Source organism: Vipera berus (assembly GCF_964194415.1).
Source record: "Vipera berus genome assembly, chromosome: Z".
NCBI lineage: Eukaryota > Metazoa > Chordata > Lepidosauria > Squamata > Viperidae > Vipera > Vipera berus.
Window position 1 is genome coordinate 11,728,479 of NC_138205.1, and position 18,863 is coordinate 11,747,341.

The window sequence follows — 18,863 nt, forward strand, 5'->3', positions numbered from 1 at the left end:
CTGAATTTTGATCACCTGACCATGGAGATGCTTCACCAAGTGTGAAAAAGAGTCATGTCACTTTTTTCAGCGCTGTTGGAACTTCCAACTGTCACTAAACAAACTGTTGTAAGTCGAGTACTATCTGTATTTGAGCTTTTCCCTTTCCCTCCTCCAAACTACTAATATTTCCTGTCGCATACAGGTGATGCTATTTTGATCACACCAGAACATACACTGGCGCAGTGGATGAAATGCAGTACTGCAAGCTAACTGCCCACCGCCAGGAGTTCGATTCTCACCGGCTCAAGGTTGACTCAACCTTCCATCCTTCCGAGGTCGGTAAAATGAGGATCCAGATTGTTGGGGGCAATATACTGACTCTGTAAACCATTTAGAGAGGGCTTATATACTATGAAGGGGTATATAAGACTTAAGTGCTACAGCTATTCATTCATTCATTCATTTTATTTAATTTTTACTTCCTAGTAGCCCAGCACTACCTCGGGCCTTGCTACAGATTGTTGGGGGACCATATGCTGACTCTGTAAACCACTTAGAGAGGGCTGTAAAGCACTATGGTTTAGGTTTAGGTTTTATTTAATTTGTATACCGCCCTTCTCCCTAGGGACTCAGGGCGGTTCACAGGGCATATATAAATAACAATACAAAAGTTAAAAAAGATTAAATCAGTGCCCAGTTAAAAACAATAATACAATTCTAAAACAACAATTTAAAACCCATAATCCCCCGTCAGGCCAGACCAGCTAATTCAAATAAGTGGGTCTGCAGGCCACGACGGAAAGTTCGGAGGTCTGATGCCATCCGGAGCTCCACCGGCAGTTGGTTCCATAATGCCGGAGCGCCCACAGAGAAGGCTCTCCCCCTGGGGGCCGCCAGTCGGCATTCCCTGACTGGAGGCACCCTGAGGAGGCCCTCTCTGTGGGAACGCACAGGGCGGAGGGGAGTTGACGCCGGCAGCAGGTGGTCCCCGAGGTATGAAGCAGTATATAAGCCCAAATGCTATTGCTATTTTTATTGCTATATACTGAGCTTCCATATCTTGTCCCAAGTTCTCCAGATCTCCCCATTGGTTCAACCTTCCCTTTACTCACCAAGAAAACTGTCTTTCCCTGGCCAGGTTCACCACTCACAACGTAAAGCTTGCCACCACGCATCTGAGCCGATGTGGTATTCAGAAGCTTCGTCCGGGCACAAAATCTCCTTTGCTGCAATTCTTGGAAAGATTCTTGCAGAGTGTTTCCTTCTTCTTCCTTTGAGTCTGTCGTGAGTTCAGATTCACCTCCCTAAATTGAGAGGTGAGAGACATAAAGCTCAGTTTATTTCTAAACAAATTTTCTTGACAAAGTTTAAAAAATATCCCTGAAGCTAGACTATAGCAGAGCTTGGAAAAAGTTTTGCAGATACGAGGAGTCTTGCTACTCTCTGAGATTAGTTGCTTTCTTGTAGCGCTGATGTTACAGTGGAGGTCAGCACAGTTCACTTTAACTGTCTAGAAATTCATCAAATTTGGTACTCAATGAATTTTGACGAGAAAATTTTGTCCCGGTACTTGCCGTTTGCTTGATACTCCACGTGCAAGCTAGAAATTGTTGGTGTTGTTTACCTCATGACCCGCTACTCTTTCCAGCCCAAACAAAGGGTGACGTGTTAGTCACACAGTAGATCTTGCCCTGTGTACATCCCATTGAAGTCTTATGTTAGCTTCTGTGGTCATTTTGAGTATTTTTGCCTATTTCCCCCTCATCAACATAGGTAAAGTGAAGTTTTATTTTATTTAATCTAAGTACGTATTAATTTTTAGGTTTATTTCTCAGGTAATGATATATGTCAAGGTAATAATTTAACAGCTAACCAGTTTATGTAATGTGAGATGTATGATGTAATGTTGGGAATGACTCAGCAGGGTCTATGTTCCTTTAAGAGTCAGCTGGGTCTGTGTCTCTTTAAGAGCCTTTGTATAAATAGGAAGGCTCCACTGCTGTGTTCTTTCTCTTTTGTTTCCTGCTGTAACTGCTGTGTGTTGGAGACTGCTCTATTAGCACATGTATGTATATGGTTCCTGGTGTATGATATTGTAGATAGTGTAAGATAAACCACCATTTAATATAGACCACTCTGTCCTTTCTTTAAGGAAGAATTTTTGCCTTGAAGTTCTTTTGATGGGTTTCAACTATTGAACCATGACACCACTGTTTACTGTGTTTACTCCAGGGTTATCTCAGCGCAATAAGACTGTGCATGCTCTGACTATACACAACCCTATCTTTTTACGTATTGTCTTAAAATGTGCGTTACCTTTGGTTTGAGACCACATTCAAATTCAAATTCAAATTAAATTTATTTACATTAGTCCTTATGGGAAAAAATAGTTTGGTACTCATCGTTTTTGGTACTCATTGTGTCTCCCAGAACCAATTAATGACGAGTGTCTATGGAGATTTTCAGTCATCCAGGTCATAGTTGTCCCAAACTTGCTTTTCCAGGAGGCAACTGGACTTTCTTGTTTTTCTTTGAAGATATTTCGCTTCGCATCCAATGAGCTTCTTCAGCTCTGACTGGATGGTGGGGAATGGAAGGATTGATACTCCTTGCAGACAGTCATTGAGGCCATTTGGAGGTTTATCTGTGTCATCAGGGTCCTCAACAACTCTCTAAAAGAATGCAAAGGACCAGCTGTCTGTAAGGAGTATAAATCTTTTCATTCCCCACCATCCAGTCAGAGCTGAAGAAGCTTCTTGGACGAGAAGCGAAACGTCTTCAAAGAAAAACAAGAAAGTCCAGCTGCCTCCTGAAAAAGCACCTTTGGGACAATGAGTACCGAGGTACTACTATATGAGGTTTGGGAATGAAACGCTTGCATGAAAACAACGAAGCCTCAGAGAGCATCGGGGAACCCTCATTTCAACCCTGAGCTACAAATATTCTGCTTTATTGGTAGTTTCCAGATACCTCAATGAAGTGATGCTGGAGGCATTTCCACACATCCCGCAAGACTCTGTGGCCAAAATCTTCAAGACCTTTCACGAAAGGCTGACCTTGGGCTAGTCCACCCCACTGACAGGAATAGCTACAAAAAAAAGAGGTCAGTTTAGGACACATTATGGATAGTCCTTATTTTATAACCATTCATTTAGGGACCATTCGAAGTTACGACACTGACAAAAAAATGGCACATGATCATTTTTTTTCACACTTATGACCCCTGCAGCATCGCTGCAGTCATGTGATCAAAATTTGGACAACTGGCATGTATTTATGATGGCTGCAGTGTTCCAGGGTCATGTGATCCCCTTTTGTGACCTTCTGACAAGCAACGTCAGTAGGGAAGCAAGATTAACAACCAGGTTACTAACTTAACAACTGCAGTGATTGACTTAACTATGGCGAGTACATCGAGGACTACCTGTATGTTCTCCCACTTTGTTGTTGTTGTGAGCTGCGAAGTCGTGTCCGACCCATCGTGACCCCATGGACAATGTTCCTCCAGGCCTTCCTGTCCTCTACCTATAGTGACTTTCAGTTCTTAAGGTTAAGCAGAATCCCACCTTCATCGCCACTATTGTGTAGTGGGTTTTGGAGAGCAGGAAGGATGCCGAGACGATGAGTACAGCATGGCAGATATTTATTAGGTGGAAGTGACTGTACTGGGGAATAGGGGTTACCTGCCCTCCTTTTATACCTGGCCAGGTGAGCAGCCGGCCAATCGGTTTGAACCTCTATTTCCCGCCGAAACTGGGTTCCCGCCAAAACAGTTACAGTTCAACGCCCCCTGGTGGTGACTGCTATGTAAGTGTGTATGTGTTCTCTTCACCTGGATACATAACACCACCATCTTCTGGCGTCCATTTAAGCTCACGCCTACTGCTTCACTGACTCCATCCAGCCACCTCATTCTCCAACTTACTCAGCAGCTATCGCAGAACATACACAAACGCCACTTCCTTTACCTGCTAAAGGCGGCCAAGCTTCCATGTTTCCTGAGATGTTCCTTCAAATCTGCCATGTGTTGGGCAGCTTCTTCTGACTCAACTCCAAAATCTTTCTTCCATGCTTCTGGCACAGAGCTGGGGAGACCAAGAGAGAGAGACAGCTCAAAATGCATGATGAAGACAATCCATCCCACTGTGAGAATTTGCTGTTGGGACTAAAAAGCACCTTTTGAAGGTGTGGGAAGAACGGGAGACAAAGGGCAAGGTTATCAATCTGGCGGTGCAGTGGTTAGAATGCAGCATTGCAGGCAAAACTCTCAATCTTGATGGCTCAGAGTTGACTCAGCCTTCCATCCTTCTGAGGTTGGTAAAATGAGGACCCAGACTGTTGTGGGGCAACATGCTGACCTTGTCAACCACCTAGAGAATACTGTAACTGCTATGAGCCACTATATAAATCTTAGTACTATTGCTACTTCGGGATGTGGTGGCACAGTGGGTTAGGACGCTGACCTTGTTGATCAGAAGGTCGGCAGTTTGGCGGGTCGAATCCCGAGTGCCGCGTAACAGAGTGAGCGCCTGTTACTCGTCCCAGCTTCTGCCAACCTAGCAGTTCAAAAGCACGTAAAAAAGCAAGTAGAAAAATAGGGACCACTACGGTGGGAAGGTAATATCATTCCGTGTGTCTTTAGTGTCTAGTCATGCCGGCCACATGACCACGGAGACGTCCTCGGACAAGCGCTGGCTCTTCAGCTTTGAAACGGAGATAAGCACCGGCCCCTAGAGACTGAAATGACTAGCACGCATGTGCGGGGGAACCTTTACCTTTACCTTTACTATTGCTACTTAAATCTAAACTGCATACTTAATAAAAAGGATAGACTGATCTTGCAGAAAGGAATAGGCAGCCTTGATTGACTTTAAAAATAAGTAGCTTGATTACTGCACTCTAATCACTGCACTATCAGGACTCCGAGTAAATTGAAACTGGTGTATAGGACCTGCAAGTTAATTGACAAAAACAATTTACCCAAGAAAATCAGGTTCTCGTAGATAGAAGAATGCCCTAGATCCTGCTGAGGGATCATTGCTACCATTCAGAAATTGAATAGCTTCCAATTCGGTGATGGAGCGGCCCGGTGGATACGTTTTCATCTGCAGAGAGAATATTCAAACAGTAGCTCTTATTCTGAGAATCGTCTCAACAGCTGTTTTGTCTTTGATCACATTTAGCCCTGGTTAAGACTTGGTTCCCTTCATTTTCTGCCTTTCCTGTCAACACTGACTAATTAAGCCCACTAATTAGGCCCACAGTTCTGTCTTATGTCTAAGTATATTTACCCACATTGTACAGCTATAGCATTATTATCCTTCTGCTCTTCTCTACTACCTGCTCCTATTGGTATGATTATGACTATTATTACTCTGTTGCTTTGCATGTACACTGACAGCTTCTGCACCAGAGATAAATTCCTTGCATGTCTAATCACACTTGGCCAAATAAAGTATTCTATTATGTTGTGTTCTGTTCTGTTCATTCTAAACTAAGGCTGCTTCTATGTTATTTCTATGGACCATGTCCTAACAATTGCTGGAGCCACTAAATCCCACCAGCCCTGTCTGCTGATAAAACACACACTATGCAAATCTCGGCCAATGTGAATGCCCCAATAACAGGCAAGTCCTAAATCACTGCCTCCTGCACATCCAATTGACGCTTATTTTTTTCTTCGTTTGGGAAAGGAAGTTTTCACTTAGCGCTTTCTCTGATCAGTGTTTCTCAGCCTCAGCAAATTTCAGATGTGTGGACTTCAGCTCCCAGAATTCCCGCACCTCTTCAAGTTGCTGAGATTGAGAAACACTGTTCTGGATCATCAACAGCCCAGATGCTGGCTGGGAAATTCTGGGAGTTAGAAGTCCACACATCTTGCTGAGGTTGAGAAACGCTGTTCAGGATCATGACATCCCAAGGTTCACATCAGCGTCATCTCTCACCCATTCGTACTGCGGTTCTTCCGGCAAAGAAGTCTCTTTCGGGACAAGGCCGTAGCGCTCCCCAAGGATTCCAATGAAGAGATCACTCCGGGAGACTTCAGACAGACACAATTCCACCTGCCTAAAGAGACAGAGGCCTTCGTGACTCTCTTCTCCCACTCATTTTTGCCTCAATCCCATCCCCTTCCTAGATGTACACGGGGAAGGTAAAGCTATGCAAGGTGACCATGCTTATTTAAACAGATTTTGGTGTCTCAACACACTGGAGAGTCATGGATAATAATAATAATAATAATAATAATAATAATAATAATAATAATAATAATAATAATAATAATAATAATAATAATAATAATAATAATAATAATAATAATAATAATAATAATAATAATAATAATAATAATAATAATAATAATAATAATAATAATAATAATAAGAAGAAGAAGAAGAAGAAGAAGAAGAAGAAGAAGAAGAAGAAGAAGAAGAAGAAGAAGAAGAAGAAGAAGAAGAAGAAGAAATTGTTGTTGTTGGAAGGGATCTTGGAGGTCATCTAGTCCAACCCCCTGCTCAGGCAGGAAATCCTATACCATTTCAGACAAGTGGCTGTCCAGTCTCTTCTTAAAAACTTCCAGTGTTGGAGCATTCACCACCTCTGGAGGCAGGTTGTTCCACTGGTTAATTGTTCTAACTGTCAGGAAGTTTCTCCTTAGTTCTAGGTTGCTTCTCTCCTTGACTAGTTTCCATCCGTTGCTTCTTGTCCTGCTTTCAGGTGCTTTGGAGAATAGCTTGACTCCCTCTTCTTTGTGGCAGCCCCTGAGATATTGGAACACTGCTATCATGTCACCCCTCACCCTTCTCTTCATTAAACTACACATACCCAATTCCAGCAACCGTTCCCTATATGTTCCTTATATGCTCTGCTTCTTCATTTGCAGAGAGCAACAATTAATTTAGCGACCGTTCAAAGTTACGACGGCACTCAAAAAAGTGACTTATGACTGTTTTTTTTACACTTAACGACGGCTGCAGCATCCCCATGGTCACGTGATCAAAATTTGGATGCTTGGCAACTGCCTCCTATTTATGACGGTTGCAGAGTCCCGGGGTCATGTGTGATCACCTACTGTGACTTTCCGGCAAGTGAAGTGTCCCTAACTTAACAACTGCAATGACTCGCTTATCAACTGTGGCGAGAAAGATCGCAAAAGGGGGCAAAACTAAGTTAACCGTTGTCTTGTTTAGCAAGCAGAAGTTTTGGCTCCATTGTGATCGTAAATCGAGGAATACCTGTAAAATGTTACAAGCTTTGGGAGTCTAATGGAACGTGTAGATGACCTCGGGGGATGAGGGGAAAAGATACCACGGAGGAAATAATCAGGAGCCCCCCCCCAATGGATCAATGGTCAGAGTAAGAAATTCAGGAAGGACCCACCCTAACTGTTCAGGCTGTTAGAAGTGGTGGCACTTTTTCCGTCTTCAAAGGCAACCCCTGGCAGAGTGTATTACAGTAGTCTAACCCAGCGGTTCTCAAAGTTCGGTCTGGGGACCTTCAGAGATCCCTGAGACCCTTTCAGGGCTCCATGAAGCCAAACAAATATTATAAAATTTCCCCAGTTTAAGTAGAAAAAACAGAAACATAGAAAACTGACAGCAGAAAAAGACCTAGCGGTGAACTCAGTCTGCCCTTTGAATTCATTTTTTGGTTTTCTTTTTAATTAATTATTTTCGCAATATTAACATTATATTTTATTCTTTTTATTTTAAATTTTTTGATGCAAATGGACGTGTGTTTATCCCAAGCATATTTAAACTCAGTTACTGATGATCAACCAATTACCTCCACTGGAAGTTGGTTCCAAGCTTCCGCTACTCCTTCTGTGAAATCATACTTTCTAACATTATTTTTAAACCTCTCTCCTGTCAGTTTGAAGTTATGCCCCCATATTCCTGATTGTTGCTTAATAATTTCTAGTGTAGAAAATATTGATAGGTATAAGCCACATAAACAAATATCCTCTTCGTGGTGCACCATCATTATTAGGACTGTAAAGAGGTCCTGGGGCCAAAAAGTTTAAAAACTGTTGGCCCAACCCAGAAAAGATGAAGGGAGTAACACACTCATTGGCACATAATAGAATAACAGGATAACAAGAGTTGGAAGGGACCTTGGAGGTCTTCTAGTCCAACCCCCTGCTCAAGCAGGAAACCCTATAGTATTTCAGCCAAATAGCTGTCCAATCTCTTCTTAAAAATCTCCGGTGTTGGAGCACCCACAACTTCTGGAGGCAAACTCGTTCCATTGGCTAATTGTTCTCATTGTCAGGAAATTTCTCCTTAATTCAAGGTTGGTCCTCTCCTTCCAAAGGATACTGAGAAAGACCCCAGCGTACAAAAGGGATGCATTCATATTTACACATTTCAGAAAGGAACAGCATGAGCCACAGATGATATAAGCATACACATTCATAGGTAATCGATGTCGGGTTTCTATAGATCATGGATTTCAGATTATTGTTATTATCTTCAAGACAAGGAAACGGAGAAATGAAGAATAAAACAAGAGGGGAAGCATCTCCCATAAACCAAGGAAAGGGGGTAGTTAAGAAATGGTAGATGCCAAAAAGAAAACATCACCCATTGGCACTTTGAGGTCTAATCTATGGAAATCGTTCGAATAAGATAAGAGGCTGTGCTTCAAAAAACGCTTATATCTCTTAGTTAATTCCATTCGTTTAACAGAATAAGAGAGTTGGAAGGGACCTTGCAGGTCTTCTAGTCCAGGGCTTTTCAACCAGTGGTATGGGTACCACCTGTGCTACATTGGCACCTAGCAGGTGGTACGCAACCATCCTAGAAAAGTGGTAGCGGGGGAGGGGAATGAGCTGAACCGGTGGCAGCACCGCACAAGCCTCAGTGAGAGATGACTGGAGCTGCAGGGCTGTCAGGGCTCAGCGGAAGCGCCAAGATCAGTGCCGCTTTCCAGCTGATCGGTGCTTCTTCAGGGCTGTCAGGGCTCAGTGGAAGCGCCAGGATCAGTGCCAAACTCCAGCTGGAGCTCAGCGCTGATCCTGGCGCTTCTGCTGAGCCCAGAAGAAGCGCCGATCAGCTGGAATGTTGCAGCATCTCCAGGGTCTTGTGATTTACATTCAGATGCTTGGCAACGGATTCATATTTATGACGGTCACAGTGTCCCAGGGTCATATGAAGTGACCAAAACCTGATGCAACCACCCAGTAGAGGGGGGAAAATAAAAACCAAACACCCCCCCCACCCTACCCCCGTTGCCAATCCTCAACAGAAACAGAAGAGCACCGCCGGGCGGGCAGGCAGGTGTCTTGCTCGGCTGTGGCTTGGGGGGCACTTTTTCCGGTGCCATTGTAACTTCGAACAGTCACTAAGTGAATTGTTGTAAGTTGAGGACTACCTGTACTTCATCACTTTTTTCTTTTCTTTTCTTTTCTTTTTTGGTCATCAAGTTTTTGACACCTTGCTAGGCGACTGGTGGTACTCAGATGTTGCCATATCCTAAAAATGGTACAATGGGTGAAAAGGTTGAAAAGTCCTGCTCTAGTCCAACTTCCTGCCAAAGCAGGAGATGCTATACCATTTCAGACAAATGGTTGTCCAATCTCTTCTTTAAAGTCTGCAGGATTGGAGCACTCACAATCTCTGGAGGCAACTCGTTCTACTGATTAATTGTTCTAACTATTAGGAAATACTGTTAGCCTTTTTTCTTCAAAATGGATACTGATTTACTCAGCCCACCTCCTTACCCATAAACACCCCACATACTTGTTTCTCTGGCTCTCATGTTCTGTGATTCCCCAGCGCAAATCAATCTCCTGGATTGCTAAGCAGAACTTGGCAGCTCGTGCACGAAGTTCGGGAAAAACAGAACGAATAAGCAGGTCACGTTCACCGTGCATGTCCCGGAAAGTAGAGGAGACGAAAATCCTCACAGAGCGCCACCTGTTGGAAAAGAGGAGTCAATACCCAATTCTCCATCCAGAGTAATTCATGATCTTTCTCGTTATTTCCCCTTAAAAATCACCTGCTCTGGGGGACAGGTATCAAGGACACGACTCCAGGTTCTGGCTGAGCTGTCGCTGTTCGCTGTTGCTTGGGCAAGCCGTGAATCTCGTCAACTTTGTCAACATGTTCTAAGAACCGGGAGTTGCCACATTCAGACATAAACCTGGCCGAAGGAAGAAACGTCTTTTAAAATCTAGAATTTCCCAGTACACAGTAAAGCATACAGATACCCATCAGCTACCGAGATTTCTGCTTTCGTTCCAGCTGCTTCTTTAAACAACCACTAAGCTATCCAAGCTCATTGTGAGCCCTGGCGGCACAGTGGTTAGAATGCAGTACGAGGATGGAGATTCGTTCTCTGAGCTTGTGGGTTGGTTTCTGAATGTTTCATTTCCAGGCTAGGTAACATCTTCAGCAGAATTTAGAATGCGGTAGTGCAGGTTAACTCTGCCCACAGCCTGGTGTTCGATCCTGATGGGGCTCGAGGTTGATTCAGCCTTCCATCCTTCTGAGATTGGTAAAATGAGGAGCCAGATTGTTGGGGGCAATATGCTGATTCTATAAACTGCCCAGAGAGTGCTCTAAGTCTAAAGCACTGTGGGGCGGTATATAAGTTTAAGAGCTATTGCTACCGCGTTTCCCTGAAAATAACGCCGGGTCTTATATTCATTTTTGCTCCAAAAGATGCATGAGGGCTTATTTTCTGGTTAGGGCTTTTATTTCGGGAAATACGGTACTAAATGCATTCGTCTGGCTGATAATCTTTATTGTTTATGTTTATTCCATCTCTTAATATTGGGGGTGAGTTATTACCCCCCGTAGAAAAGGCTCGCAATTTGGGTGTCCTCTTAGATTCACAGCTCTCCTTAGAAGATCATATAGGAGCTGTGACTAGAGAGGCCTTCGCCCAGGTTCGTCTGGTGCGCCAGTTGCGACCCTATCTGGACCTGGATGCCTTGCGTACAGTCACTCATGCACTTGTGACCTCTCGTCTAGACTACTGCAATGCTCTTTACATGGGGCTGCCCTTGAGAACCACTCAGAAGCTTCAGCTGGTACAGAGTGCAGCTGCACGAGTTCTTTTGGGGGTCTCCCGATACTCCCACATTACACCTCTGCTCCGTGAGCTGCACTGGCTTCCAGTTGCCTTCCGGGTGAGATTCAAGGTGCTGGTGATGACATACAAAGCCCTACATGGCATGGGTCCGGATTACCTACGGGAGCACCTACTACCGGCGTCAACTTCCCTCCGTCCTGTACGTTCCCACAGAGAGGGCCTCCTCAGGGTACCACCGGTCAGAGAATGTCGGCTGGTGACCCCCAGGGGGAGAGCATTCTCGGTGGGTGCACCAATCCTTTGGAACCGCTTACCAGCTGAACTCTGGATGGCCCCCAACCTTCGCTCCTTCCGGCGTGATCTAAAAACTTATCTATTCGAACAAGCCGGCCTGGCCTGATGGGTTTGGGTTTTAACATTACTTTAACTAACCTACAACATTGGGCACAATCATCTAACTTTAAATCTTGTATCCTGTATTCTTATTTTTAGTGCCCTGTACACCGCCCTGAGTCCTTCAGGAGAAGGGCGGTATATAAATCAAATAAATAAATAAATAAATAAAATCTTAACTGGGGATTATTTGGAGGCTGGGGCTTATATTACGAGCGTCCTGAAAAATCACGCTAGAGCTTGTTTTCCAGTTGGATCTTATTTTCAGGGAAACACAGTATTATATAAACTCTTTTCAGTCTTTCTCAGTGTGGAATCGGCCTTCTGTGATCCACTTTAAAGCAACCCCATAACAAAATGTAATCATTCACACATCACGCAAACCATCCACATTTATTTCTATCCACTTGTTTAGCTCCGAGGCTCACCGGAACATTTGCTCGCTGAAACCATGGATTACCACATCCTTTCTGGATTTAAAAGTTCTCTTCTCCCTAAAGACGGAAGGCAAAAAAAAAGTGTTCCTTTAGTTGCACAGTGCAATGCTATTTCAGAATTCTTTTTAACTAGATAACCTCTGCCCCAGTTGGCTTACTTCAGAGATATTCCTTACCTAAACAGAAAAACAGAAGGACCAGAGGGAGGCAAAAAAAAGCAGTGAGAGCAATTTTTTGACTTCCTGACAGCTTCCCCATTGACTTTCCCTGCAGGAAGCTGGGAGGGAGTCTGGAAAATGATGATCACATAAGCACAGCTGACTGTGGTAACATGGCAGCATGAAGCAGGCACAACTTGGCCAAATTTTAATCCCATGCGAACTGTGAATTCCGGATTTTTGGATGCATTTTGTTAGTCCATTTGAGGTGCACGGATTCAAACACTGTAGCCCTATGATGCACCGTTTATGCCAGTTGAAGGTTACAAACAACCAAACAGACACAAGAGTTTTAGTTGTGTATAGATTTCAGTCACTCAGGGTGAAGCGCTTCAGAAATGGTCCATCAAGAGGAATAAAAACAAATGAACAGTCTAAGGCAGAATGTCTGTGGAGATTCTCAGTCATCCTGGTCATACTTGTCCCAAAGATTGTCCCAAGTCATCCAGGCCATACTTGTCTCAAGCTCCCACTTGGCAGTTTATCTGTGTCCTCAGGGCCACCTGAGTAGTGCAAATGGGCGTGGAGCCTTCTTGGAACTGCTGAAAGGACTGCGTTGTAGACTGGAGATAGATGATGCCATATCCCGCCTCCTCTGTCAAGAGAGGGCTGTTCAGTTTTGACGTAGATGGCCTCTTTGACCCCTCTTTCAAACCAAAGCCAAAATTGAACAGCCCTCTCTCAACAGAGGAGGAGGAATACGGCATCATCCATCTCCAGTCTACAACGCCCATTTGCACTACTCAGGTGACCTTCAGGACACAGATACAACCTCCAGGTGGCCTCAACTACTCTCTAAACAAATGCAAATGACCAGCTGTTCTGCAAGGAGAATAAATCCTTCTATTCCCCACCATCCAGCTTCTTGGATGTGAAGTGAAACGTCTTCAAAGAAAAACAAGAAAGGCCAGTTGCCTCCTGGAAAAGCATCTTTGGGTCTAAGGCAGGACACACTCTCTCTCCTTACCACGGCTCAGAACAGATGTTGATGAAGAGGCAGTCTGAGGCAACATGGTGGCGATACAGCTGGAGACAAGAACCGCTGAGTTCCTCAACTTCACCACTGAGCAAAAGAATCGTATCAACCTGGAGTTGGGAAAAGAAAAACAACAGAGCTCTGTAACACGCAGGGACTCATCACACTGACCTGCGCGTGTTAAAACTACAAGGCAATGGCTTGTGTTTGCAAAAGCCCTGTTTGCAATTTTATTCTCTCTGTTTAAGTGAAGACCTTGACAGCCTCCAACTCCATGCAGCCAGCAGCTGCATTCATCAAGTTTTCCCCAACCCAAACCTGTGTACAGTTGCTGAACTACAACTCTCATCAGCACCCTGTGGATGGGATCGTAGGAAGTGGTAACCAGTGTTGTTTCAGAAGCTACTAAAGCTTTGAGACCCTCCCATCCTAAGCCTCTTTTTTTTTTCAGCTGGCCCAAGAAAGTGCAAAGACTTTTGCTTTCTTCTGCTGTGCAAAACCCAAGGCTACCATCGTAAAAAAAATAAATAAGTCCTTGGATGAGATCCAAAAGAATGGTCATCTAGAATCTAACTGGATCTAGTTTACACCAATCCCATGCACTAAGCATCACTATTTGTTTGCTATCCTCAAACCCACTTGCCTATTCACACAATTCGTGATCGTTCATATTTATCTGGAGAAGGAGGACTAAGGACCTCTAGAAACATCAAGGCAGAGAGGCCGTGATTGTTTCACTAAGGACACCTGTTCTAAAGACCTCTTCATTCATTAACCTGATGGATTTTTAACTGATCCTTTCATCCAGCCTGTCCTTCTAACTGAAGGCTTCCTCCATTTTTATCATGGACTCACATGTTCCCGCCGAGTCAAGAAATCCTTGATGACGTCCGATGAGGACCAATCGTCACTGTAGTAAACAGTATTGTACTGGAAGAAGAAGCATGGGACACATCAGCCACTCCTAGATCCCATGATTGTAAATGTGTCAGGCACAAAGAATCAGCACCATTTGTGTAGATGGCACTTAGACTTATATACCATCCCATAGGGCTTTACAGCCCTCTCTGAGCGGTTTTACAGAGTCAGCCTATTCCCCCCCCCCCAACAATCTGGGTCCTCATTTTACCGACCTCGGAAGGATGGACGTCTGAGTCAACCTTGCGCCAGCCAGGATTGAACTCCTGGCAGTGGGTAGAGTTAGCCTGCAGTACAGCATTCTAACCACTGCACCACTAGGGCTCCCATTTATTTTATTTTTTTGCAGCATAAATGCAAATAGATTGCAGCATAAATGGTTTATTGAGGCCTGTACACAAGAATCTGGACAACTAAAACTGTCAGCACTAAACTGACGCTAGATGGAGTGAGTGGAAATCAAGGAGGACTTGGATCCCTTGTGGCAACGTAAGGATTCTAAACTGATGACACATTTTACTACCCCCCCCAGCTCTGCCTTCTCTTCTCCTACAAAATGGAGGTCTTCTGTAGATTCACTATCTGGCTAATCAGCACCTGGCAATCCCATGACTGACAGCTTCTTCTGTCTCCATGTCAGTTACTCTTTCTACTTTGTTCTGCCAGCAGCAAGATCTGACTGCTGGCCCAGTGATGGATTGTATTGCAAATCAGGGCTGTTTCCAGAGGAGGCAGAGGAGGAGAGGACCTGGAGCTTATGGAGCGAAGGAACTGGATGAGGCTGTCGGCAGGCCCAGAGGAAGAGAGAGAGAGGCTTTTGGAGGAGTTGGTGGCGGCGGCAGCAGCGTGCTCCAGGGGCGAAAAGAAGCAAGGCCTCTTTAAGGAAAAGGTGGAAGAGTCAGGATCAGAAAAAGGAAAGAAGGCGAGGTTGTCAGAATACAAGTGAATTTGAGGGCTAATCCACATGGAGCCCCATTTCCATCTGTCCTGTTTGCCATCGTTCACTCCCTAGAGCAGGGGTGTCAAACTCAATTTCATTGAGGGCCGCATCAGCATTGCGGTGGCCCTCAAGGGGCCGGGTGGGTATGGCCAGGGTGGGCATGGCCTACTGGGTGGGCGTGGCTAGAGTGCGTATGGCCTATTGGGTGGGCGTGGCCAGCTCTACATCGTTTGCATCAAGGGTGCCTATGGGGGCCTGGGCAGGAGTGGGACAGATCTGAGGGTCTCTGGCAGAAGGAGGGTCTCTGGGCCAGGGCCAAGGCAGTGGGGGTCGTTCCTTCACTGTTTCCAGGATGGCTTCGCGGGCCACATGAAACCACTTCGTGGGCCGCATCCGGCCCCCGGGCCTTGTGTTTGACATGTCTGCCCTAGAGACTAAAATGGACAATGTGAAATTTGAGCGGGCCACGAACAAGGAGTATATATATCGGAGGTGGTGACCCTTTGAGAGCTGTATGCAACGAAATTTCATTTTGATGTATGCCGATTGGTGTACATTCAAAGTGACAATAAAGTTATCATCATCATTATACTAGGGATGGGGAGAAATTTGCCTCTTTTTCTCCTATTGTTTTTGCAATCTTCATTGTGCAAAGTTGTACACCCATCCCAAAATTCCCTTGGGGAGGTAAGCAAACCTATGCTTGCTTACCACAGGACAAAACTGAAGGAGAAAGTTGAAGAAAGTGAAGTCAGGGAACCTAACTAGTCACTAAATATCTCCGCTTCTTTGCTCCCCTTAAACCCTCTTGCTGATTCACGCAATGTGCGATTATTCCTATTTATCTGGATAAAAGCAAAAGACGGTGAAGCCTGAAATCAAATCCTTGCCCTGAGCCCAATGTCTCTCTCAGTTCCACATCGTACCGTCTTCTGTAAGGTTTGCACGTCCTTCAGCACAGAACCGGTCATGGGAATAGCCCCCACAATGTCTGAAAAGTTGCAGAGGAAGACCTTAGCCTGTTCACAGACCGAATATAACATGGATCCCAGCAGCATGGCCAAGTCTCGGATCTAGAGAGAGGGGAAGTGTGACATTAAATGAGGCACACAAAGGTGGCTGTTCCAAAGTTACAGCAGCATTGGAAAATGATTGGTTTTCACACTTACGACCACTGCAGCATCCCCATGGTCACCTGATCAAAATAATAATAATAATAATAAAGTTGGAAGGGACCTTGGAGGTCATCTAGTCCAATCCCCTGCTCAGGCAGAAAACCTTATATCATTTCAGGCAAATGGCTGTCCAGTCTCTTCTTAAAAACCTCCAGTGTTGGAGCATTCACCACCTCTGGAGGCAGGTTGTTCCACTGGTTAATTGTTCTAACTGTCAGGAAGTTTCTCCTTAGTTCTAGGTTGCTTCTCTCCTTGACTAGTTTCCATCCGTTGCTTCTTGTGCTGCTTTCAGGTGCTTTGGAGAATAGCTTGACTCCCTCTTCTTTGTGGCAGCCCCTGAGATATTGGAACACTGCTATCATGTCACCCCTCACCCTTCTCTTCATTAAACTACACATACCCAATTCCAGTAACCGTTCCCTATATGTTTTAGCCTCCAGTCCCCTAATCTCGGCACTTGGCAATTGGCATATATTTGTGACACTGTGCCGGGGTCATGTGATCGCTATTTGCAATGTTCCCAGCCAGCTTCCAACAAGCAAAGTCAATGAGGGGGGCGGGGGGAGAGCCAGATTCACTTAGCAACCATGTTACTAAATTAACAACTGCAGTGATTTCCTTAACAATGTCCCCAAAGGTAAAATGGCGATCATGTGACCCCAAGTTGCTTCATGATTCATTGAACAACCATTTAACTGAACATATTTGTTATAAGTACCGATACAAGTAGTCCTCGACAGTTCGTTTAGTGGCTGTTCAAAGTTACAATGGCAGAGAAAAAAGGGACGTATGACTTGTTTTTCGCACTTACGACCGTTTCAGCATTCCCCAGGGTCACGTGATCAAAAATTCAGAAGCTTGTTAACCGACTCATGTTTATGACGGTTGCAGCGTCCCAGGGTCACCTTCTGCAATCTTCTGACAAGCAAAGTCAGCGGGAAAGCCAGATTCACTTAACAACCACGTTACTAACTTAACAACTGCAGTGATTTGCTTAACAACGTCCCCACGAGTAAAATGGCGACCGCCTGACCCCCAAGATGCTTGAAACATCATAAATACAGGCCCGTTGGCAACCACCCAAATTTTGATGTGTGGATGGATGCTGCAACGGTTGTAAATATAAGGAGCAGTCGTTAAGTCATTTTTTTCCCAGCACCATCCTAATTTTGAAGGGTCATTAAATGAATGGCCATAAGTCAAGGACTACCTACTGTATAACATGCAGGCTTACAAGGAGGCCCTTACATAATATGGTTGAACAAAATTAAGGGCAGAAAAAGAGGGAGAACTAAATGACAACTGATTAACTGTTTACCAACCGTCATGGGATCTTTCCTCTGATCGTTGCGGTTATTGTTGTCGTAAGTTGGACAATACATATTTTGGCCTGTGGCGCAAGGTTTCCCCAATTGATAGGAGCTAGCAATCAAGATGAGAGTCCGTCCAGGAATGGGGTGCATATTATGCTTAACTGATAATCCAATGGCATTCTCGAGAGCCTCACAGTAACGTTGCAGGAGCTCAGGGGCGTAGCGGATGTCTCTGTGAGATACAAAATGGAGAAAGAAGAAAGTCTGAATAAATATTTGTAGCTCAGGGGTGAAATGAGGGGTGCCTGGTATTCTCAGAGCTACCAAGCTCAGAGAACCTCAAAGACCCCCTCAGAAGAAAGTCTAAAAATACTACTAGTCAAGGAGAGAATCAACCTAGAACTAAGAAGAAACTTCCTGACAGTTAGAACAATTAACCAGTGGAACAACGTGCCACCAGAGGTGGTGAATGCTCCAACACTGGAGGTTTTTAAGAAGAGACTGGACAGCCATTTGTCTGAAATGGAATAGGGTTTCCTGCCTGAGCAGGGGGTTGGACTAGATGACCTCCAAGGTCCCTTCCAACTACTTCTTCTTCTTCTTCTTCTTCTTCTTCTTCTTCTTCTTCTTCTTCTTCTTCTTCTTCTTCTTCTTCTTCTTCTTCTTCTTCTTCTTCTTATTCTTATTATTATTATTATTATTATTATTATTTATTTATTTATTTATTTTATTTATTTTATTTATTTTATTTATTTTAATTCCATTTATATCCCGCCCTTCTCCGAAGACTCAGGGCGGCTTACAAGCTTAGCAGTAGCCTTCATTCTATGTATATGCCTGCTTATTAGGGCTTTCACACACCCCCAAGCGGCATTATTACAAAGTCAGCTTAATTGCCCCCAACAATCTGGGTCCTCATTTTACCTACCTCGGAAGGATGGAAGGCTGAGTCAACCTTGACTATCATTATCATCATCATCATCATTATTATTATTATTATTATTATTATTATTATTATTATTATTATTATTATTATTATTATTATTATTATTTTCTTGTTGAATGTCTATGGAGATTCTCAATCATCCAGGTCACGGTTGTCCCGAAGGTGCTTTTTTTTCAAAAGGCGACCTGGACTTTGTTTTTCCTTGAAGACATTTCACTTCTCACCCAAGAAGCTTCTTCAGTTCCTCAGAAGAAGAACTGAGGAAGCTTCTTACATGAAAAGGAAACGTCTTCAAGGAAAAACAAAGGCCAGGCGCCTTTTGAAAAAGCACCTTTGGGATATTTGCTTGTTTCAAGTAGATCAAAGTCATGATTGCTGATCTGCAGAAAGAAGTTATATTTTGTGGGTGTTGGGGAAGGACACAAATCCACCCAAGACCTTCAGTGCTGCCAGAGAAAACAAGAGTCGGAGTGGCAGGAAATAAGAACACAAAGCGTTATCAGTGGATATTAGCAAAGGTAGCTCAGTCAA

The 18,863-nt window shown here is 44.2% G+C and overlaps 1 protein-coding gene across 4 annotated transcripts in view; it reads right to left on the reverse strand.

Moving 5' to 3' along the window:
* Positions 1-18,863, reverse strand: part of LOC308677652 (telomerase protein component 1-like) — an 82,771-nt gene that overhangs the window by 37,386 nt on the left and 26,522 nt on the right. For all 4 annotated transcript variants that reach the window (XM_081344259.1, XM_081344260.1, XM_081344257.1 and 1 more), the window contains 12 exons: positions 17,396-17,618; positions 15,825-15,971; positions 13,896-13,970; positions 13,032-13,150; positions 11,838-11,903; positions 9,979-10,122; positions 9,720-9,896; positions 5,928-6,048; positions 4,963-5,087; positions 3,951-4,067; positions 2,953-3,070; positions 1,095-1,286 (listed from right to left, as the gene is read on the reverse strand). In XM_081344259.1, coding sequence (XP_081200385.1) covers positions 1,095-1,286; positions 2,953-3,070; positions 3,951-4,067; positions 4,963-5,087; positions 5,928-6,048; positions 9,720-9,896; positions 9,979-10,122; positions 11,838-11,903; positions 13,032-13,150; positions 13,896-13,970; positions 15,825-15,971; positions 17,396-17,618 — 1,624 coding nt within the window. The remainder of the gene's footprint in view (positions 1-1,094; positions 1,287-2,952; positions 3,071-3,950; positions 4,068-4,962; positions 5,088-5,927; positions 6,049-9,719; positions 9,897-9,978; positions 10,123-11,837; positions 11,904-13,031; positions 13,151-13,895; positions 13,971-15,824; positions 15,972-17,395; positions 17,619-18,863) is intronic.